The sequence below is a fragment of the Struthio camelus genome, chromosome 5 (assembly GCF_040807025.1).
Source record: "Struthio camelus isolate bStrCam1 chromosome 5, bStrCam1.hap1, whole genome shotgun sequence".
In the NCBI taxonomy this organism is placed as follows: Eukaryota; Metazoa; Chordata; class Aves; order Struthioniformes; family Struthionidae; genus Struthio; species Struthio camelus.
The window spans coordinates 80,845,528-80,866,601 of NC_090946.1; the positions used below are offsets into that span (position 1 = coordinate 80,845,528).

The 21,074-nt window shown below is 68.1% G+C and overlaps 2 protein-coding genes across 12 annotated transcripts in view; one reads left to right on the top strand and one right to left on the bottom strand.

Moving 5' to 3' along the window:
* Positions 1–21: 21 nt before the first annotated feature.
* Positions 22–5,969, bottom strand: ABHD12B (abhydrolase domain containing 12B). The gene is made up of 13 exons (XM_068947570.1): positions 5,845–5,969; positions 3,600–3,727; positions 2,654–2,756; positions 2,169–2,288; positions 1,724–1,754; positions 1,571–1,616; positions 1,330–1,459; positions 1,170–1,210; positions 1,002–1,081; positions 789–871; positions 578–656; positions 375–499; positions 22–234 (listed from the first exon to the last, which is right to left on the bottom strand). Exons 1-13 carry the CDS (start codon positions 5,955–5,957, stop codon positions 213–215), a joined length of 1,101 nt encoding a protein of 366 aa, XP_068803671.1. The 5' UTR covers positions 5,958–5,969; the 3' UTR covers positions 22–212.
* Positions 5,970–6,593: 624 nt separating this feature from the next.
* NIN (ninein) overlaps positions 6,594–21,074 on the top strand; it is a 60,330-nt gene continuing 45,849 nt past the window's right edge. For 5 of the 11 annotated variants that reach the window (XR_011141740.1, XM_068947574.1, XM_068947575.1 and 2 more), the window contains exons 1-4: positions 8,120–8,226; positions 10,883–11,086; positions 14,736–14,817; positions 17,712–17,881. Coding sequence is in view for 10 of the 11 variants with exons in the window: in XM_068947574.1 (XP_068803675.1) it covers positions 10,904–11,086; positions 14,736–14,817; positions 17,712–17,881 (435 nt within the window). In the remaining variant the exon portion in view is untranslated. Of the gene's footprint in view, positions 6,688–6,938; positions 7,063–8,119; positions 8,227–10,470; positions 10,534–10,882; positions 11,087–14,735; positions 14,818–17,711; positions 17,882–21,074 lie in introns of those variants that run through there. The other 6 variants (XM_068947571.1, XM_068947580.1, XM_068947572.1 and 3 more) reach the window with 5 other exon arrangements.

The following is a 21,074-nucleotide window of genomic DNA, read 5'->3' on the forward strand; positions in this document are numbered from 1 at the left end:
TGTTTGTTTGTTTTTTTTGGGGGGGGGGGGGGTAACCCTCGCTGCGCTCTTTTACCGGAGCCTAAAATTAGGGACGAGGCTCATTCAGGCAGGAAGCTAACGTGGTCCCACCGCGCGGCTGCAGCCACCCGCCGGCGCGCCGGGCAGTTTCTCAGCGGTTTTGTTTTCTTCTAGACGGCAGGAGGCTGCGGGCGTCCGGGGCAGGTCCGGCCTCACTTCACGTTCAAGAAGTCTCTGCAAGGAGACGCAACAAACCGGTCGCTTTACCACCGGGCGCCGGAGCCCCTCGCTCCTGCCCCCCGGCCGGGAACGGGGGCGCCGGGAGCGGAGCCGGGGTGGGGGGCGAAGAGGCCGAGGGGAAAGCGGGCGCTCACTTGACGATGGCGGGCAGCTCGGGGTTGGACGAGATGTAGTCGTGGCCCAGGCCCAGCTCGGCGGGGAAGGTGACGAGCTTCACCTTGCTCTTGTCCTCGTAGGCGGCGCGCGCGGCCTCGAAGAGCTGCCGCGGGGGGAAGCAGCCCGGTTAAGGCGGCCGGCACCTGGCAGCGCCCGACTCGCCGCCGCCGCCAACACTGACCTGGCGGCCCAGCTGCGGCGGCAGCACGGCGTCGTCCTCGGCGTGCAGGATGAGCAAGGGGCAGGACAGCAGCTTCACGCTGCGGGCGGCCAGCGCAGCGCCGCGGGGCCGTTGCGCGAAGGCGCCCGGGCAGTTGGTACGGCGTTTTTTTTTTTAATTTAAAACAACAACAACAACAACAAAAGCCACCCCACCGCCACCGCGCACTCACTTGTCGTCGCTGCGGAAGAACATGTCACCCAGCGCCATCGAATCCAGGATGAGGTACTCGAAGCCCGGGAACCAGCGGTAAATCTGGCAGACGGGCGCGGGAAAGCTGGCGGCCGCCCCGGGGCTCGGGAGGGGGGGCCGAGCCGGACCCCCCCCCTTCTTCCTCCTCCTCCCCAGCTGAGGAAGGCCCCCCCCCTCCCAAAACCCGGCGCACCTTGGTGATGGGGACGTGGGCGGCCGCCTCGCGGATGCTGGTGTAGGGCGACTCGAGGACCACGGCGTCCACCTGGAGGCCTGGCAGGAGAGCGGCGGCGTTGGCCCTCGCCCCGGGGTGGGGGGGCCGGGACCCGGCCGCTCGGCCCCCCCCGGGGCTGCACCGCACCTCTGTCCTCCCGCAGCTTCCTGGCGGCGTTGGTCGCTATCCTGCCGGAAAGGAGGCGGCCGTGGGCTCGGCGCAGGCCGACCCGGCCTCCCCACCGCCCGCCTGCGCGCATCCGCCCGGCGCCGTGCGGAGGTGCCCGCCGCCGGTCCGTCCCTCCTACCCCGTCCCCAAGGAGTGTCCCCAGAAGATGACGCTGCTGTTGCCGCTCCGCGCTTTCACCCAGTGGTAGAGGGCCAGCACGTCGGTGGTGAAGCCGCTCTCGGTGGGGTGGCCGCTGGAGTCGCCGTAGCCTGCGGGGGACGGCGCCGGGGGGTCACCGCCGAGCGGGGCGACCCGCCGGCCCCGGGCGGCTCGCGGCGGCCGGAGAAGCCGTGGCGGGGGGGGGGGGGGATGCTCCTTACCTCGGTAGTCGAGGGCCAGGACGTGGAAGTCGGCAGCGCCCATGAGCTGTCGGAGGAGCGGCGCGGCGGGTCGGAGGGGTCGCGCCGCCGGCACCGACAGGTCCCCCCCCAGCAGCCCGGCGGCCGCTGCGGGCTCGCCGCCGCACCGCTTACCTTCAGGAACTGCACGCGGTGACTCGCAGCCCTGCCGAAAAGCCGAGCGAGACAGTTTGAGGGGGGTTTTTTTGTTTTGGTTTTTTTTTTTTTGCAACGGGGTCGTTCTGCACCCCGGCCACCGCGGGTTCGATGCGCCCCGAAAGGCCGGCCCAGGGGACACGTCCCAGCTGCAACGCCGGTCAGGGCGCCCCTTCCCTCCCGGGGCCAGCAAGCAGGCAGCCGACCTTTTCCCAGGACCCGACATCCCCGTGCACGGGGTTAGACGGATTATTAAGTCTCCAAGGGAGTCTCCTCCGCCCGCGTTGGCAGCTGCTTAGAGTCCGAACTTGCCGCGGCCGCCCTGCACCGAGCTGGCTCGTTCTCTCGGCAGACTTCAGCTCTTGGCGGGTGGGATTGCCCCACTCCGGCCAGCCCGGCCGCGGCGCCCGGCCCAAGCAGTCACCTGGTCCCTCCGTTGCCGTGGAGATAGATGATAACGGGATGAGCATCCGCAAGCGCCTCTTGGTACCAGCTGCGGTCCTTGCCCCGGGCCTCGGCCGCCCGGCTGCCCGGCACCGTGTGCCTACGGGGACAGAGCGCGGAAATGAGCTTTTTTTCGCAGTTTCCCGTCAGCGACCGCAGCCGCGCCGTGCCCGCCCGGGGCCGGGCTTTCCCGCGCTGCCGCCGTACCCGGCCGCAGCAGCAGCACCTCCCCGTAACGCCACCCGGGCTCGTTTCGGAGGATGAGTTAACGGTGCTCGGAAATAGCTCCGTGCAACTGGAGCTAACGCGCAACGGCCAGGGGCAAAAGGGGCTTCAGACCCCTTCGCCCAGGGAAAGGGAGCCGGCAGACACTAATTACGGAGGCATAACTGGGAATTGGAGGGTTTTAGCCCTGCTCTTGGCACGCTCAGCCGCCAACCCCGCCGCTGAGGCTCTGCTACTCACCAGACGCCGACGGTGACGCCGGGCTCGGTGGTGAGATACAAGCTCACCGTGTTGTTCAGCAGCAGCTCCGGCTGCCGGAGGTCCACGAAGTAGGGGAAGGCCACTGCGGGAGAAGGCACAGGCGCTGCCGCCGACCCCGGGCGCCCCTCGCACCCCCCCCCCCCAGCCGGCTAATTCCCAAAGCAACGCGTGTCGCGCGCCAGCCTCCGAAGCGGGTGGCGTTTTTTTGGAAACACCTCCGGCCCCCGCAGAAGACGACGGCTGTTTTGTTCCCGGCTTCGGGAAGCGGTTCGGCCGAGCTCAGCCGCCCGCCAGCTCCCACCGCCGGCCGCTCGGGCCCGTTGGACGCTCTGCCTGCCCAGACGTGTTGCAACTCTGGGCAGCGAACGTCCTCGGCAAAACACCGCCTTGTTACAGCTTGCAAAACCGCGATGCACGAGCAGCAGAGACCCTTCCTTGCGTCGTCGACGGGCTGCGAGGAGCTGCCGTATTTTGCATTTCCTGCGTGTTCCCCTTGCTCCCGGCTCTGCCCGGGCGCCCGCCCGCGCCGGGCTGCGCTACCCCGGTGCCGCCGGGTGAAGCAGGGAGCTCGGGGCGGACCGAGCCGCGGGCACAGACGTCGCATGCAGCCCAACCCGGGCTTCGGGGGCAAAAATCAGCAGTGCAGGTCCGCGAGCTGCAGGCTCCCCGAGCCGGGCGTCTTCCTCGCCGGCTGCTCTCGCCGCCCTGCCCAAGCCCGGGGCACCCGGCCCGACCGGCCGGGCGACAGGGCTGAAGCAACGCTGCCGGCTCCCACGGCGCCCGCTGCCGCGGCCGGGTCACCTCCCGGCTCCGCGCGCCATCGGAGCCAAAGGGGTCCCAAAGGCTCGTCGTCGTCGTCCGTCCCCCCCCCACCACCACGCCAGACCGCGGGGCACCGGCTGTCCCGCGGCCCTGGGACACTCACGGAAGTTCAGGAAGACGAACTTGGTGAGGAGCACGGGGAAGAGGCGGATGAGGAAGGGCACAGACACGTAGATGAGGACAAGGTCCACGAGGAGGGTGCGGAGCCGGGGTCGCCAGGCCAGCCAGCCCCTGCAAGGCAGAAAACCCCGTGAGCGCAGCCCCTCCGTCCTTCGGGGGGGGGGGGGGGCGGACACACCGCAGTCGGGGTCCCCCCCTTCCCAGCCCCTGCCAGGAGTTTTGCAATAAAGAGTGAGCAACCCTGTAGGGCAGCACCCAGAGCCGGTGCCGGCGAGCAACGCTCCCAAATATTTCCCGCCCGCGCCAAGAGCCTGCGCGACTCCCCAGGGACGAGGAGAAAAATCCAGCAAAAGGGGCTCGGGTTCGCCGCAGAGAGTCAGCAAGCACTTAGGTAAAAAGTGGCGGCGGCGGCCCCGAAGGGTCGGACGCGTCACGGGCTGCCGCGGCCGCAGCTCCGCAGGCGACAGGGAGGCTCGCGTCCGACCCTTCGGGGACGCCGCCGTGCCCGGAGCCGCCCAGAGGCGGTGAGGGGCTCCGGAGGGGGCCGGTGCCGCTGCGTGCCCAAGGCACGGGGCCAGCGCTGCCCGCGGAGTCACGCGCTTAATTATTAGGTGCCACTCTTCATCTACACTTAATATGCAAACACGGGGGCGAGGGATCACACCCTGCTTTGCACAACGCCTGCTGCAACCGCGCCGAGGGGCACGGGGCAGGGCCGGGGTGCAGCAGAGCGGGGAGCCGGGGTGACGGCACCCGGGGGGGCAGCAGAGCGGGCAGCCGGGGAGATGCCTCCCGGGGGAGACCATGGGGACACCATCCTCGGCAGCTGGCACAGGCCTGTGGCCACGGCAGGGCACCGGCTGACACAGGAACGTGTCATTGGGGGTCATGGCCACGGCAGGGGGCATGCACAGCAGGGACCTGGCCATGGACAGGGGGACACGGGGACATGGCATGGGGGTCATGGCCACGGCAGGGGGCATGGACAGCAGGGACCTGGCCATGGCAGGGGGACATGGGGACATGGCATGGGGGTCATGGCCATGGCAGGGGGCATGCACAGCAGGGACATGGCCATGGACAGGGGGACACGGGGACATGGCATGGGGGTCATGGCCACGGCAGGGGGCATGGACAGCAGGGACCTGGCCATGGCAGGGGGACATGGGGACATGGCATGGGGGTCATGGCCATGGCAGGGGACATGGACAGCAGGGACCTGGCCATGGCAGGGGGACATGGGGACATGGCATGGGGGTCATGGCCATGGCAGGGGGCATGGACAGCAGGGACCTGGCCATGGCAGGGGGACACGGGGACATGGCATGGGGGTCATGGCCACGGCAGGGGGCATGGACAGCAGGGACCTGGCCATGGCAGGGGGACATGGGGACATGGCATGGGGGTCATGGCCATGGCAGGGGACATGGACAGCAGGGACCTGGCCATGGCAGGGGGACATGGGGACATGGCATGGGGGTCATGGCCATGGCAGGGGGCATGGACAGCAGGGACATGGCCATGGCAGGGGGCATGAGGACATGGCATGGGGGTCATGGCCATGGCAGGGGGGCCCAGTCACAGCAGGAACGTGGGGACATGGCAGGGGGGTCATGGTCACAGCAGGGACATGGGGACATGGCATGTGGGTCACGGCTACAGTAGAGGGCACGGTCACAGCAGGGACATGGGGACATGGTGGGGGGGTCATGGCCACAGTAGAGGACACGGTCACAGCAGGGACATGGGGACATGGCGGGGGGGTCACGGCCACAGTAGAGGGCACGGTCACAGCAGGGACATGGGGACATGGCGGGGGGGTCACGGTCACGGTAGGGGACACGGTCACAGCAGGGACATGGGGACATGGCATGGGGGTCATGGCCACGGTAGGGGACACGGTCACAGCAGGGACACGGGGACATGGCGGCGGGGTCACGGCCATGGTAGGGGGCACGGACAGCATGGACTTGGCCATGGCAGAGGGGTCACAGCCATGGCATGGGGGACGCAGCCATGGCATGGGGGACGCGGCCATGGGGTGACAGCCACGGCAAGGTGACAAGGCCACGGCAAAGGGGACATGGGGACATGGCCCCAGCTAGGCCATATGGCCCCGGCAAGAGGGACACGGCCCGGGGCAGGCGGTGGCACCGCACCGGCGGGGGGGGACGGGCCACCGGGCCGCGGGCTCGCACGTGGGGCCCGGCGCCGCGGCAGGTACTCACCGCTCCTGCGGGGCCGGGGCCGCCTTGGCCTTGGCCTTGGCCGCCGCCTGCCCGCCGGGGCCGCCGCCGCCCGCCGGGGCCGCCGCGTCCCCCCGCTCGCCGCGCCGCTTCATCGCGCCCGCACCGCGCCGCGCTGCCGCCGCTCCGCCGCCGCGCCGCCGGCCCCGCCCCCTCCCGCCAGGCCCCGCCCCCTCCCGCCGCGCTGCCGCCGCTCCGCCGCCGCGCCACCGGCCCCGCCCCCTCCTGCCAGGCCCCGCCCCCTCCCGCCGCGCTGCCGCCGCTCCGCCGCCGCGCCGCCGGCCCCGCCCCCTCCCGCCAGGCCCCGCCCCCTCCCGCCGCGCTGCCGCCGCTCCGCCGCCGCGCCACCGGCCCCGCCCCCTCCTGCCAGGCCCCGCCCCCTCCCGCCGCGCTGCCGCCGCTCCGCCGCCGCGCCGCCGGCCCCGCCCCCTCCCGCCAGGCCCCGCCCCCTCCCGCCGCGCTGCCGCCGCTCCGCCGCCGCGCCGCCGGCCCCGCCCCCTCCTGCCAGGCCCCGCCCCCTCCCGCCGCGCTGCCGCCGCTCCGCCGCCGCGCCGCCGGCCCCGCCCCCTCCCGCCAGGCCACGCCCCCGCCCTCAAACCACGCCCCCTACGCCTCGCCCCCGGGGCCGCGAAGACTCACCCCCCCCTCCCAGCGCGGGAGGCCACGCCCACTCCCCCTCCCGCCCCGCCCCTTTCGGCCTGCAGGGGCGGGGCTAGGTGGTGCCGCCGGGTCCTCGGGTGCCCCCGGCCGCACGGCGGACGAGAGAGGCCGGTAGCGCCGCCGCCGCCCTCGGATCCAGGCCGGGCTGGACTCGGCCTTTGCCCGGTGAAACTTCCCGCGGGGACTCCCCCCCCCCCCCAACCCCCGCGCCGCTTCCTTCCTTCCCCGTGGCCGGTCGGTGCTGAGGCCGCCGCAGCTCAGCGCACCGATGCGGCCGGAGCGGCGGGACCTGCGGGGTCAGGGGAGAGCCGGCCGGGGGCCGAGGGTGCCCCCACGGGTGGCAAAGCGACATAAAGGCGCCTGGGCCGCGGCGGAGGCCGGACGTGGGGTGGCAGCAGCGAGCCGCTCTCCCCATTGTTTTGTGCAGAAAAACCACAAAGGGGGAAAGTTTTTAGCTTGTTCCAGCCTCGGCTTCTTTGCGCCCTTCCGCAGGCGCAGACGGAAGAGAAGGAAACCGGAGGAGCCGGGCCGAAAACCCAGGCAGGGATTTGTCGTCGTCGTCGCCCGCCGCCGCCCCGGAGCCGGATTTGGGGCGGAGGCGCAAGGCGCAGCCCGGCCATCGCCTTCTCGGGGCTGTTTGTGCGGGAGGAGGAGGAGGAGGAGGAGGAGGAAGGGGGGGGCCGCCGAACAAAGCGCCGGATGGCTGCCGCTGCGCGGGGGCCTGAACCGGGCACGGGAAAGCGGGGCCGGGGGGGGGTCCGGGGGGGGTCCGGGGGCCGCCGCGTGTCGGAGCAGCAGCAAAGCCGCGGAGAAAAATGGCAAACGCGCAAAAACGGAAGCGCAAATTGCCGCGGCCGGCGCGACATCTGGCCAGGCCGGGGCCGGGGAGCAGGGGGCTGCGCTGGCCCAGCGAGGGGCTTCGGGGGGGGCGGGGGCTGCGGGCGGGGGGCCGGGACGGCAAGGAACTGGGGGTGATGGCAGCCGGGGGTGCAGGACGGTGGGGACCTCAGCAGTGCCACCCTGGGCTGTAGGACAGCAGGGAGCTGGGGTGATGCCACCTTGGAGGGCAGGAGAGCAGGGACCACGGTGATGGCACCCGGGGGGGGCAGGAGAGCAGGGACCACGGTGATGGCACCCGGGGGGGGCAGGAGAGCAGAGACCACGGTGATGGCACCCGGGGGGGCAGGACAGCAGGGAATATAGTGATGGCACCCAGGAGTGCAGGAGAGCAGAGACCACGGTGATGGCACCCGGGGGTGCAGGAGAGCAGAGACCACGGTGATGGCACCCGGGGTGCAGGAGAGCAGAGAATATGGTGATAGCACCCAGGAGTGCAGGAGAGCAGAGACCACGGTGATGGCACCCGGGGGTGCAGGAGAGCAGGGACCACGGTGATGGCACCCGGGGGGGGAGGCAGGATCGCGGGGAGCCGGGGGACGCCGGGCGGCGGCGGGGGGGGGGGGGGGGACCGCGGCGGTGCCCCCGGAGCGGGGGCGGGGGCGGCGCGGCGGCTCCGCCCGGCGGCGGCGGCGCACAAAGGCCGGCGGCCGCCCCCGCCCGCCCCCGCCGCCGCCGCCCCCGCCCCGGGGCCGCCCAATAAACGCGGCCGCATTTGAACCGGGCGCCTCCCCGCGAGCCGCGCCCGGCCGCGGCGCCCGCTCCGCTCCTCTCCGCACCGCTGCGCACCGGCAGGCCCGGAGCCCGGTGAGCCCCGGCCGGCGGCAGCGCCCAGCCCCGCGCGGGGGGGGGGAGCGCCCCGGGGTGCGGGGTACCGGGCCCCGGGGTGGGGGGAGAAGGAGCCGCGGCCCCGGGAGCGCAGCCCGCCCCTTCCCGGCAGCCGCGTGTGCCGAGGGGGCAGCGGGGTGCGTTGCTGGGGGAGGGGGGTGTTTTGGGGAGACGTGGGTGCTTTAGGGTGTTGGGGGGGGGAATGCTTTAGGGACGGGGCGCCCCCGTGGGTGCGCTGCGGAGGGGCTTCGCGGGCGGCGCTCCCGGGGGAGCGGGGCGCGGGGGGGGCCCTGGTGGCTGCGGCCCGGCCGGTCCCTTCCTCCCGGGGCTCCGGGGGGGGGGGGGGGAAGGAAAAAATAATAAAAAAAAGAGACTTTTGCCAAGCCGTCGGGGCCCTTCCCGTCCTGGGAGAGGGGCTTCACAACACCCCGGCCCCCAAAACGGCGGCGGGCGGAGCCGCGGATGGGGGGCCGTAGGGCGGCGGCGGGGGGGGGGTGAGGTTATGGGTGCGCTCGGCGCCCCCGGCCCCCCCCCCGCCCCCGTCGGGGGGCTCAGCCCGGCCCTGCCGCCGGCACCGACATCATGGCGCGTTTCCAGCCGCCCGGGACGGTGCTGGATAAACCGGCTTTTTGCTTTGTTCGCTTCCCAAATAATCCGCTTTTGGGGGCGGGGGGGGGGGGATCTACCTTGGGTTTTCTCCCACCGGCTTCTCGCCGGCCGCCGAGCAACATCCCTTGCAGCACCCCGACAGATGGGCGCATTGTTTTTCCTTGCTGCCGGGAAGGCTCCTTCTTGAAAGGACCCATTACAATGCAAATACCGAGGTGTCGTGAATATTCAAAACGCTGCCCTTCTCCTTTTTTTTTTTTGCTTTTTTTTTGGGGGGGGGGGGCCGCCCAGTTGCATAAATTTAGCGTGTGCTTGCCCTGCGGCCCCACGCGTGGCTCCTGCCCCCCTCTATCAACGGGGGTTGCAGATCGCTTCCAAAAAAACCAAAACCGAACCACTAAAAGCGTGTTGTGCTAATTGCATTATTTCTGCTTGGTCATGCTACTTACTGACCAGGTAATCCGCACCTTCGTTAGTGCTACGCTGAAGCTCCAAGGCTGCTATTGATTGAAGGCGCTAATTACCACTTAAGCCTATACTAGCCGAGTTAAATTTCGCTTAGTGTTCAGTGACGGCCGGGCCGCTGCACCTTGCGGGCTGTGAAGGTGATCGGGCCCTGCGCAGAGGGCAGGCGCAAAGGCGGCACAGAGCCGCTGCGGAAAACTTGCTTCCCTCGGCGTCCGTGGGCCTGGGCGCTCGGCTCGCCCCGGGGAGCACAGAGCGCTCGGACTGCCGCAAACGCCTGAGGGGCGCTTGTAATCCCGAGTCGCTTTCCTAGGCCTGGCGCTTTGTTTTTCCTCCTGGAGAAGTTTGCAGAGGGGTTTTGTGCTGTTGAGCTTGTTGCACGCCTCTGCGTTGGGTTTCGCTGGGAAGGGGCGTTTCCAAGAGGTGCTGTTCCCCCGGTACCTCCAGAAGCCTCCCGGGGGGGGGCCGCGAGCGGCTTTGCCCCCGTTTTCCCGCGCCGGCGACCTCGTCGTTTTCGGCGCTCGGGGGTGAGTGCGGTGTTCCCGCCGCCCTCGCGGGCTCCCCCCGGTACGAGCTGGGGGTGTTTAAGCACCACTGGATAACTGGGACGGGATTAGGCATCTCGGGGGACCCGACGTTGACCAGCTGCAGGTAGGCGGGCGGCATCCCCTTATTTATCCGTCTCCTGAGCTTTTTACATGGGGAAGGGTGGAAACCCTCTCCCGGGCTGAGCTCGGAGGCCAGGCTGCCCCTCGAGGCTCTGACGATGCCGCCTGGCACCTCCGAGGCTGTTTTGGGACCTGGGAGCCCGCTCGTTCTCACACCACGTTCTCGGGGCAGCGTTTGCCGATTAAAAGCCTGGAAGAGCCGGGCTGTCCCTGGCGCTGCTTTGGGAAGAGGGGGCGAGCGTCGGCCTAACGCGAGGGGGACGCGCCTAGGAGCTTGGGCAAGGCGCTCGGCCGGGACGCGGTTCCCGCGGCCAGGCGGAAAAGGGGCCGGCGAGCCGGCCGCCGCCGTGGCCCGGCCCCGCGCGCACAAAGGCCGCTTTGTGGTTGCGTCTCGACTGCGTCGTTTAATGGCCCGAGTCGGGAGGGGGGGGGGGAACTGCACCAGCAAGCTGAAGGATGCTGAACCCGATGCTGCTGCTGTTTCGCTGCAAAGAGGAGATTTTGCTCCCTGCTCCCAAAAAATACCTGGGCTTGGGATGCTCCGGTGAGCCCGGAGCGGGGCCGGGGCGCTCCGCTCCCTAGGGATGCAGGCAGGGCTTTGGCACAGGGCGAGCGGGGGCAGCCGCGCGGCCCCGAACCGTCTGCAGGGGAGGGGGAAGAGGCGCCGGCTGGGGGATTTGCCCTCCTCCTCGCCGCTAAGCTCAGCCCTGCGCTTTGCTCCGCGCCGCTGAGGAGCCTCAGCTGGAAGGTGGTTTATCTTCGGGCTCGGGCAGCCGACGCGTTGCCCCGAGCCCCTGGGAGCCGGCGGCACCCGGTGTGCCCCACGCCGCGCCGGCGGCGGGTGCTGTGGTGCGGCCGGCCCCGGGGCTCACCGGCTGCCTCTCTGCCCGCAGGTGAGCGCGGCAGGCTATGGGATGGATGAAGCGGAGCAGGACCAGTATGAAGCCCGTCTCAAGGAGCTCTTCGACAGCTTTGACAGCACGGGCACGGGCTCCCTGGGGCAGGAGGAGCTCACCGACCTCTGCCACGTGCTGCACCTCGAGGAAGTGGCCCCGGCGCTGCAGCAGACCCTGCTCCAGGGCAACCTCCTAGGCAGGGTAAGGCCGGGGCGGCGCGGAGGTCGCGCGACGCCGCCGATGCTCCGGGGGTGCGCAGCTTGCAGCTCCTCTGCTCCCGGGGAAACAGATGGCGAAGACGCAACCGCCGCTTCGCGCGGCCCCTCTCCGAGCCCCCGGCGCGGGGTGACGCTTTGGCACGAGGCCGGCTGGCTCCGGCACGGGGTGTTGCCGCGGGGTAAACGCTCCATCTCGGCTCCATCTCCCTGGGCGGCCTCCGAAACGGGACCACGGTTGTGTCTCTATAGATTTAATGACCGAGGTGTTAAGCGCGAGCCGCTCGCCCGCGGGGACCTTGGCGCTCCTCGCGCGCCGGGGCCGTCCCGCCTTGCGTCCCATCGACCTGAAACCGGGGCCGCTTCCTCCAAAACCGCCCCGGCGTACGGTAACCGCTCGTTGAAGACGGGGAGCGGGAGAGCCGAGGCGCTCGCGCCGGAGCCGTCTTGACTCGAGTTCCTCCTCGAGCCACCGTTTTTCCTAAAAACCAACCTGTTCCTTCGCCAAACCGAGCGGCCTCTTCCTCGCCTGCCCCGGGGCTGCGGCTCCCAGGAGCCTCGGACGGAGCCGAACGGAGGTTCCCGACGGGTTGAGTCGCGGCCGGTCTGCGCCCGGCTGCTCCCTGCCCTCGCTGCTTGCAGCCCCGTCGGGACAGAGCGGGGAGAAGGAAAAGCAACCTTAAAAAGAGGCGGCTGGTGACCGCAGCTAAAGCAAGACGTGACCGTCCTCGTGGCCGGCTCGGAGCGGGTGGGAGGTGAAGTTAAATGCGGTGACTGCCCAAGTGCACCAAAGAGCCCCTGAAGGAGCAGCCTAGAGGAGCGAGTCCCGCTCCGAGCCCGATCCCTGCCAGCCGCCCGAGGGACGTTTCCCACCGCTGCCTTGGGGGACGGTTCTCGGTCCCAACCTCTGGCTTGCGGAGACCTTAGATCTCCAGCGCGTCCTCGCGCATCCCTAGCTGGTGGTAGCGGCGGCGCGCGCCCCCAGTGCGATGCAGCCCGGCGCCCGCGCCGCCCCCTCCCTCCCTCCCTCCTCGCGCCGTGCGGATCAGCTGGTCCGCGCTCGCTCTAATTCGGCGCGGTTATCTAAACCCTGCCGTGGGCCTCGCGCCCAGCCCCGCGTATCTCCTCGCCCGCGACTCGGCGGAGGTAATTCCTGGGATTCCAGCGGCCGGGCTGCTTCCTCCGGCCTCGGCAAACGGCTGCCGCGGGGAGGCCGGAGCTGCCAGGCGGCAGCGCGTGGGCGCAGCCTGATTCGGGAGGGGGCGAGTCGGGCAGCATCCCGCCCGGGTCCCGTCCGCCCTGGCGGATGTCCGTAGGCGCCGGACCCGCGATGCTGCGCGGTGACTTAACCGTGCCGCGGGTGCAATCCCCCCGAGACAGCTGCCGCGCGGCTGCTCTTCCACGTGCGGTGGCCTTTGGCATCCCCGGTCGGAGCGTTTGGGTGAAGGCTGCCTGTTTTCCCCTGCGATGCCGGGGATCCCGCGCTTTCGGGAGCAGGCTCCCCTTGGAGGAGGAGAGGGGGGCGGCAGCGGGCGCCCCTGTCCCGGCGAGGCTGTTTGCAGCGCGGGGGCGAGCAGTGGCGCCAACGGGGAGCTCGGCACATGCAGCTTCGCTTAGTGGCGCTGCTGCGTCGCTGGCGCCTAAGAAACTCCCTTTAAAAGCGGCCTCGGCGGGTGCTGGGGACGCGCGGCGCCCCGCGGCTGGGTTGGCCCCGGCTTCCCGCGGCGGAGCGGGGATCTGCAGCGGCGGCTCCGCAGGCAGCTGTCCCGCGCCCGCCGCTGCCCCGGGGCCCTCGTTCGCTTTGCACGCTCTGTTTTGCAGTAAGCGCTGGGATTGCCGCTTGAGGCCCAGGGCGGACCGGCGGGTCCCGAAATAGCCGGGATTCGGTCAGGCGCTTGGAGAAGAGCGGTGCGCCTTGCCCGCGTCCGGGGCCGTTCGCGGCGGCGCAGCGCCTTCTCCCGGAGCGGCCGGAGCTGGTGCCCCGTTCCCTCTGCCCGCATGTTTGCTCCGAGCGAAAAGGAAACGCGACGGCTCCCTGCGCTGGGCTTCGGTGCGAAGGGCGCCGCGAGCTCGAGGGCAGCCCGGGCGCCGGCCGCTTGTGACTTTCATTTTCTTTTTTTTATTCCTTTTTTTCCCCTTTCGAAGCGCACCGGCGTTGTGAGACGAGGGGCAGCAGTTCGCGTTCGGACGAAGGCATCCCCGACGAGCCTCTTCGCCGAGCACGTTTCTGACTGTTTAATTGCTCTGCAAACCGCCACCGGCTTTTTTAAGCGCGTGCCCACGGAGCAATTAAAGCCGGTGGCGGTTTGCGTAGCTCAAAGCATCGCACGCGTTTGCGCGGGGAAACAAGGGGCTGGTGGCCCACCTCTGTCTCCAGGAGAGCAGAGAGCAAATGCAGTCGCCCATGATGGGGAAAACTCGTCCTTTGGCGGGGGGGGGGGGGGGGGTGTTGACACAGCTGAGGCCGTGGCCAAACTGGCCGCCTCCGGGCTTGGGCTTTGCTCTTTGCACCTTCGCCGGCGCCGCTTGAGCGGCTGGCGGCAAGCGAAGCTGTTAGCAGAGCGGAGGCGCCGCAGCCGGTAATTGCAGTGGGGTTTTTTTTTTTTTTTTTAGTAAGGACAAAAAAAGGGCGCTTGTGCAATGCTAAAAATTCTCCTAAGGCTTATTGAGCCGCGAGAGAAATCGCGGGAGGCAGCCCTGCCTCGCCGGCGACCCGTGTCGGATAGCCTCCCCAGCTGTCCCGGGATTTTCCCGGCTGGCTGGCGCGGAGGCCACCAAGCTGCCCGCGACCTTGGCATTGCTCGGATGCCCCGCGCGGCTGCGACGGCCCCTTTGCTCGCCGCCGCGGGGCTGGAAGAGGTTTTCCAGGAAGACGCGCATGGCAAAGGGCGATGGAGCCGTTTGCATTCGCATCGTCTCTCCTCCTTTTTTCCTACGGCTGTGCTCAAAACCTGGTATTTCCAGCCCAGGCCTTGCAAACCTGCAGCAGCCAGGAGTCAGGGCAGACTGAAACGGCGCCAGCCAGGGTGCAGCTTTCCGCAGCCGCCTTGCAAAGCGCTCGCTGAAGTCTGATTAGGGCATTTCCACGATGCGCGTCAGCTCCTGGGGTGCCTCGTGTTTCGCTGCTAGCAGAGATGTCAGAAACCCTCAGATCGCGGCGTGCTGGCGCAGGCGGACCTGCCGCAAGCTGGAGGATCTCGGACGGCCTCCGCCGGGGAGCCTGGTGGCTTCCCTTGGTGCCAGGGCGCCCGCATAGGTTGGCGTGGGGACTTCTCTTCTCTGGAGCAATGGAGGTGCTCTTCGGGGTGCCCGTGGCGTTGTCTTGGCTGCTTGCTCCATGGAAGAGTTGCCTCAATGCGTTAAAGCGGTGGCTTTGGGTCATCCTGTGATGATGACCGTTCTCTCGGGCGATCGAGCAAGCAGCGGCCGGGTCCGCGCGTTGCTGGTGGTGGCTTCTGCAGCCCCGCGAGCCGAGGTCCCCGGCGCTCGCAGCGCCTCTCCGCTCAGTGTGCCGCCTCTGATCGAACAAGCGACTTGTTTTGCTTCCCGTCTCCGTGCTGGATGATCTGTCCCATGTTTAAATATCTGCACCAGTTGATCTCTTCCTTTCTTTGTTTCCCCCCTCCCACACACAGGTTCACTTTGACCAATTCAAAGAAGCACTTATCCTCATCTTGTCCAGGACCCTGTCAAACGAGGAGCCCTTCCAAGAACCAGGTAACAACAATGCGTTTTGCTCGGAAAAGCAGATGCGCGTGGGTCGTGCATTGCAAGAGCGCAGAGGAGAAAGCGCCCCGTGGGCGCCGAGGTGGACCTCCATCCTCTCCGCCGGCAGCGGGAGGCTCTGGGGGAGCCGCGGTCGGTGCCGGAGCCTCGTGCGGCTGCTTTTCCTGAGCTGCTCGGTATTTGTATCCTGCCCCCGGGACGGACGTGCCGGGAGGGACACGTGCTGCTCTGGAAGCCCCATCTCGGGGGACGTGGGGTCACGGGCGCGTAGGCTTCCCGCAGCGCCTTGTTGGAAAGCTCGCGACCTGCCGAGTAACTTGCGGGGGGGGGGGGGACGCGGAGGAAGGTTTTTTTTTTTTGGGCAAAGGTTTGGGGAGAAAACGCCCGGGCAGAGCTCGTCGCGCCGGGAGCGAGAGGGGGAGCGCGGCGAGCCGCGTGCGGTGCAGGGGTCCCCCCCCCCGCCGCCGCCGGAGGTGGGAACGCTGCTCCTGTTCGCAGCGAGGCGGGGGGGGGAGAAAGGCTTTGAACGTCCTTTCTGGTTCCTTGCGCCTGCGATGAGCAGGGCGACCTCGATGCTGCGGGATGCTGCTCCGCGGGGTCTCGGCGGCCGGCGCGGCGGCGGGTGGGTGCTGCGCCGGCCTCTCGGCTCCTTCCTTTGTTCCCGCTTGCCTTGAAAACGTGACTTTTCATTTTTTTTTAAGACTCTCTCCTAGGCCAAAAATAGGCGGTGGGGCGCCGGGAGCCGCCGCGGCTGCAGCTGGAGCCCGGACGGGCCCCGTTGCGTCGGCGGCTGTCGCACCTGTATGTAAATCCCCCCTAATCCTGCCCCCTCCCCGCTGGGCGGGGGGCGAGGAAGCCCCGAAGCGGGGGGAGAGGGCGGCTCGTGCTCCTCGGCGGGGGGACGGCGGGTTTGGAGTCGCCTGTCCCGGTTGGGGCAGGCGCAGGGCTGAAAACCGATCAACTCGGCCACGTGAGCGGTGTGGGAGGGGGAAATCAGGCTTTTTTTTTTTCTCGCTACGGTAAATAAAAAGCGAGGGCCGCGCGTCAGCCCGGATAGCGCTGGATTACGGGGCCGGAGCGCGGGATGAAGGCGGCGCGGCGGCATCCTCGCTGGGGCCCTGGGGGAGGACGGAGGCGGTGTTGCCCGCGAGCGCTGCGGGCTGCCGGCCGGTACCCGCTCTCCCCGGGGAGCAGGGTTCGGCGGCTCCCTCCCCCCTTCGAAATCTTAAGCAGCGAAGACATTAATTCCTCCCCCAAAGGACCGGCTTCGGGGGCAGCAGCAGCCCCCCGCCCCCACCCCCCGAAAACCCGCGCCGCGGGAAGCAGGATGCTTCGACCTAGTTTCTTTTCCTCCGCGTTGTTTCCCCCCCCCGGTCTCCTTCCTCGGCTCCCCGCGAGCGGCGCGGTGGCCCGAGTCTGCAGGAAGCACCGCGGCGCCTTGGCTTTGACGTTTGCCTCCCGTCTCCCTAGCTGCTGCTGGCAATCCCAAAGTATTTCGGCAGTAAGGCCGTTACTGCTAAATTATTGTTTTCCCCCGTTTGCAAAGGCAGGCGGGGGCAGCGGGGCGCTCTTGTCTTTGGGGAAACGATAAAAATAAAGCGCCAGCCGCCCTCTCGGCCGAGGGAGCGGGAAACCAAACGGGCGAGCGTGCAGCCACGAATACTAGCGTTTCAGGGGGAGCTGCTCGCCGGAGACTGTCCACCACCGGGCAGGCTTTAGCAGGAGCGATAAGGTTTGCTTTTGTTCTCGGGCTCTGCCGCGACCCGCCTGCCTCGCTGCCGTCTCTCTCTCCGCCGCGGCAAATCTCGCTCAAGCGGCCTCGCGGCGAGGCGGGCGCCCGGCTGTCCCCGAGAGCTGCGGTAAGGCTGGATGGGGCGCGAGGCCCGGAGAGTCGAAGCGCTCCTCGGCCTCTGTGTTTCCTAATTCGTTGCATAGCGAAGTCGCAGAGTATTTCTTGTTTTCCTCCCTCTCTAACAAGCTTGAAGCCTCCCCCCGCCCCGTATCTGAAGGGCTGTTATGTGGGCGGGGGGGGGGGGTTGCAGACCCCCGGCTTTCTGGGCAGCGCTTGCGTTTATTTGGTCCTTAACAAAACGTGAAGAAGCTGCTGCTCTTGCTGCTGCCTCCGTGCGCTGCGAGCGGCCGAAAAAAACCGCAGACGATCGAGTCCTGGGGGGGGGCTTTTTGACGCAAAGGCGAGCAGGGCGGCGGAAGAAAGCGCGGCGCGGAGCCTCTCCCCGAATTGCATCCCCGGCTGATCTGGCCGTCGGCTCGGCCAGCCCCGCGCCCCAGTGCGAGCCCCGCTTGCTTGTTTTGCACCCTGATCGGGGCGCGCGAGCGCTCCCGGATAACCCGGTCCCCGAAGGCAGGAGGTCACTGTGGGAAGCTGGAGAGCAGGCGGCGGGGGGCGGTTTGACGGCTCGCTGCTCGTTTCGGCTTCCACCGGATCGAGGTGCCGATCCGAGTTTGCCGGCTCCGCGGCGTTTTTCCCCGTGCTGTTAACGGCGCAAACGACGCGGAGCCCTAATTGCATTTTTTTTTGCAACGCTGCTTTTTTCGGAGAGGGAGCAAGCCCGACGCCCGGCACCGCGTGAAGCTTAGCGCTCGGGGAAGGAGTTCCCAGCTGGGAACGACGGTGGCGATTCGGTGCTCGAAACGCTGGGAGCAAATCAGTGTTGTGCACTGGGGCGTGCTGCTCTTTTTTTCCTCCTTTCCCTACGTATGGCATCTTTTTTTTTGCTCTCTTGGCTTCGTTTCGTTTGCGGGGGGGGGAGGCTGAGCGTAGGTTTTGGGGCCGGGGCACCCGACTCCCAACGAGTTGCGTGTCCCGTCGAGCGCAAGCCGGCGGGAATCGCATCGCCGACGCGCTCTGCTCTCCCCCTTCGCAGATCCGTCCCCGGAAGCGCAGCCCAAGTACGTCAAAGGCGGCAAGCGCTACGGCCGCCGCTCCCTGCCCGAGTCCCAGCCGTCCGGCGAGGCCTTCGCCCAGCTGACCGTCCTCGAGCCGCTCGGCGAGGAAGCCCGTCCGCCGCACATCGCTGCCGGCGACCGCGAGGAGGTGAGCGGGGCCGGGGGGAGGCAGCCGGCGCGTCCCTGCGCGGGGGGGACGGGTGGCCGCTGGCCCCATCCTCCTCCTCCTCCTCGGCGTGCCTGTGTTGGCTGCGCGTCTCGCCGCGCTCCTGGGAGACCGGTGACTTTAAAGAGCTTGCAGAAACGTAGCCGGGCGACCCGTGCCCGGGGGAGCTCGGCTGATCCGGCAGCTTAAACCCAGCTCCCTTTTTGTCCGCGTAGGACTGCGGTTCCTTCCTCCAAGGCACGGTTTCGGAGGTCTTGCCCTGGTGCTGCGTTGGGGTGTCATGCACAAGCTTTACTTCCCCCCACCCTGCCCCGCGGTGTCTTCTCACCTCCTGGCCGTCAAGGCGGTCCCGGCACCCCGTCCTCCTTGCGCTCTTGCCCAGGGAGCCGCCGTCCCGGGCCAGCCGGCCGCCCTCTAAGGCGAGAGCGTCCAGCTCGTGGAGTCGCTCGGGTGAAGCCCGGAGGCCGGACAGCGCAGGGCCCGGCGCCTTGGCCGCTTGAGCGAAGGGTTTGCACCGCGGCTGGCCTCGGAGGGCCACCTCCGCCTCGTTGCCTCCTCCCGTGGCCCTGGGCGCCACGCGTGGGCCCTTAAACCACGGGGAGCAGGGCAGACCTGCCCCGTTCAAGCATTTCTTCTCTCGAGCCCAGCAGCGCTGCTGAACAAGCAGGCACAGCACGAAGCCCTCCGGGGTTGCTCAGGTCCCTCCTGCAGGAGGAGATGGTTTCTCCAGGCTGGTCTTGCTGGAGCTGCAGCCGAATTAGGTCCCGGGGGAGAGCCGAGGAGCCGCAGACCAAAGCTCAGCGCTGCCCACGGCTCCCTTCCCCATCCGAGCCCCAATTCCTGCCCCGGCCCTGCTGCCCAGAGCAAACCCCGGGGACGAGCCGCGCCGGGGCTCAGCGCTAGCTGAGCACCTCTGGTCTCGCCACGCTGCTGCTGCTGGCCAGTAATTAAGGGGCGGCTGCAATACCGCCTCCGCGCCTAACGAAGCGTGGGCCGTGAGCTAAGCAAGCAGAAGGAGCGCGTCCTCGTCTGCCAGCGCGGCCGTGGCGCTGGCGCTCGTGAACAGAAGTGCAGGGGACGAGCTGGGGGCGTAAACCCCGAGCAGGGAGCTGCGTGAATGGCAGCCCCCGACCGAGCGCCGTGAACGCAGAGCCGTCCCGTCTCGGTTCAGCGTTTTGTCGTCCCCACTGGCAGCTCGCGCTGCCCGGGTGATGAGGCCGGCCGCCCTCGGGGAGCCCGTGTGGGTCGGTGTCCCCTCCGCCAACCGGAGCGGGGAGAGGTGCTCACCAAAAGGGAGGAGTGGTTGGATGTTTTTGGGGGGGTGTTTTGGGGTTTGGGTTTGTTTTTTTTTTTTTAGTGCGTTTTAGCATATGGCCACAACAGCGCGTCTCTGGAGCTGGGCTCCTTCCAGCTGCTGCGAGTTTGCCAAGTATTGTCAATTCAGCATTGAAAGCTGAGCAGCGCCCGGTGGAGGCTTCCCAGCAGGAAGGAGAAACACTGCCGCTTACCCCTCCCCGCTTCCCCCGGCTCCGCTCCTCGGCGGTCGGGGGCTCCCCGGAGACCCAGCTGTGCCCTGCACCAGGGTGCTTGGCAGTACGCCGCGGGCCAGGGGGCGAACGCTCTCCCGAGCCCACGGCTGCCGGCGGCAGGGAGGCTCTGCAAGCGAGGGCTGGTGCTGGGTCACAGTGTGGTCACAGCCGTAATGGCAGGCAATGTAAACAGTGGCTGGTGTGCAAGGAAGGCAGGAGGTATGGTCTGTAACGTGGCTTCCCCCCCGTCCCGTCTTGCTGCGTGCCTTGGAGCAGCTTGTGCTCCACCTTGCCTGCAGTAAAGCCTTGCTCCGGATTCCCAGGTCTCCCGTCCCAAGCGTCGTTTAGACGAAGCTGAGCTTTAAAAACTGGCCCTAAGAGGAGGCTCGCCGCCAGAGCCAGCTTGTTTCCCCGGCTGCAGCGCTCCTGCTCCCAGCAAGGCTCGCGCATTGCCGTGGAGGTGCTGACCTGGCCCTTCCGGTGCCGGCCACGCGTGCCGCCCTGACCTTGGGTCCCTGTTAATCTGCCCCGACCCGCGGGGAAGCGATGCCTTGATGGGACGAGGCTGCTCGAATGTTATTCCTTCGGTAGCTGTCAAGCAGGGGTGAAAGGTTAGTCCCTCGGCAAGGTCAGTCAATTAGCTAAATTGGTGGCTAACTGTATTGTGTTTCCTGTCGGCTCCATCCTTCTGCAGGCACCTCCTTGGGCGGATGGGATGGTTAATGCTCTTACCTTAATGCGAAACCTGGGTAGATTGGTAAAATCCCCACCTTTCATCTTTATCCGCACTGCCGTGGCGTCTCTAAAACAAGATCCTCTTGGTTCGTGTTGAAACGTGTTTGGCTGAAATGCCAAACGGCGCCTGAGGCTCCTAAAGCAGCGACTCTCCTGGGCTCAACATCGCGACAGCCTTTTCCCGGTTTTGTCCTGCTGTGCACATAAACGTGTGGCTGGCTCTGCTCGGCGAGTCTATCCCCGGCTCAGGGTGTTTTGCCAGCCTCTGAGAACTGGGGCATTGGCTTAATTGGTGCTTCCTTTCAACCTGTGCTAATTAAAAGGGTTCAGGCTCTGCTGGAGAGGCTTCCTTCCCCTGTCAGCCTCTCATCTCTTGTTACAGAGCCGGGGAGGGCCGGGCTGCTGTTGGGAGGATCAGACGCCCCGGGAGGCACTGCAGCCTCCATCCCTTCGGGCTTTTGAGACCCAACTGGAAAAGGCGTGAGCAGCCGGGTCTGAATTCAGTGTGGACCCGGCTGTGAGCGCGAGGCTGGGCGAGAGCTCCTGGCTCCTTCCCAGCCTCGTGGGGTCTGATGTTACTGAAAACACGGACTAGTGGGAGACGAGACGTGAATGACCAGCAGCTCGATGGATATGGTGCAAACGATGCTGCGGCCGTGAAGGCTGAAAACTTGTGCTGGTTGAAGGTGTCCAGCCTCAGGCAAGCACCTGAGCCTGCTCGGCCATCCTGAGCCGAGTCGCAGGTGATGGTTGGGCGCTCGAGCTCGTGGCAGCGGAGAGCTTGCCAGGCACGACTGCACCGGCAAGGGGCCCTGTGTGCCCTCGCTCTTGTCTCCTTTTTGTCTTGCGTTACGCCTGGGGGTCTGCTGGAGGGTGCTGATGCTGCAGCTGGGGTGGGGAGCAGGCGCCCT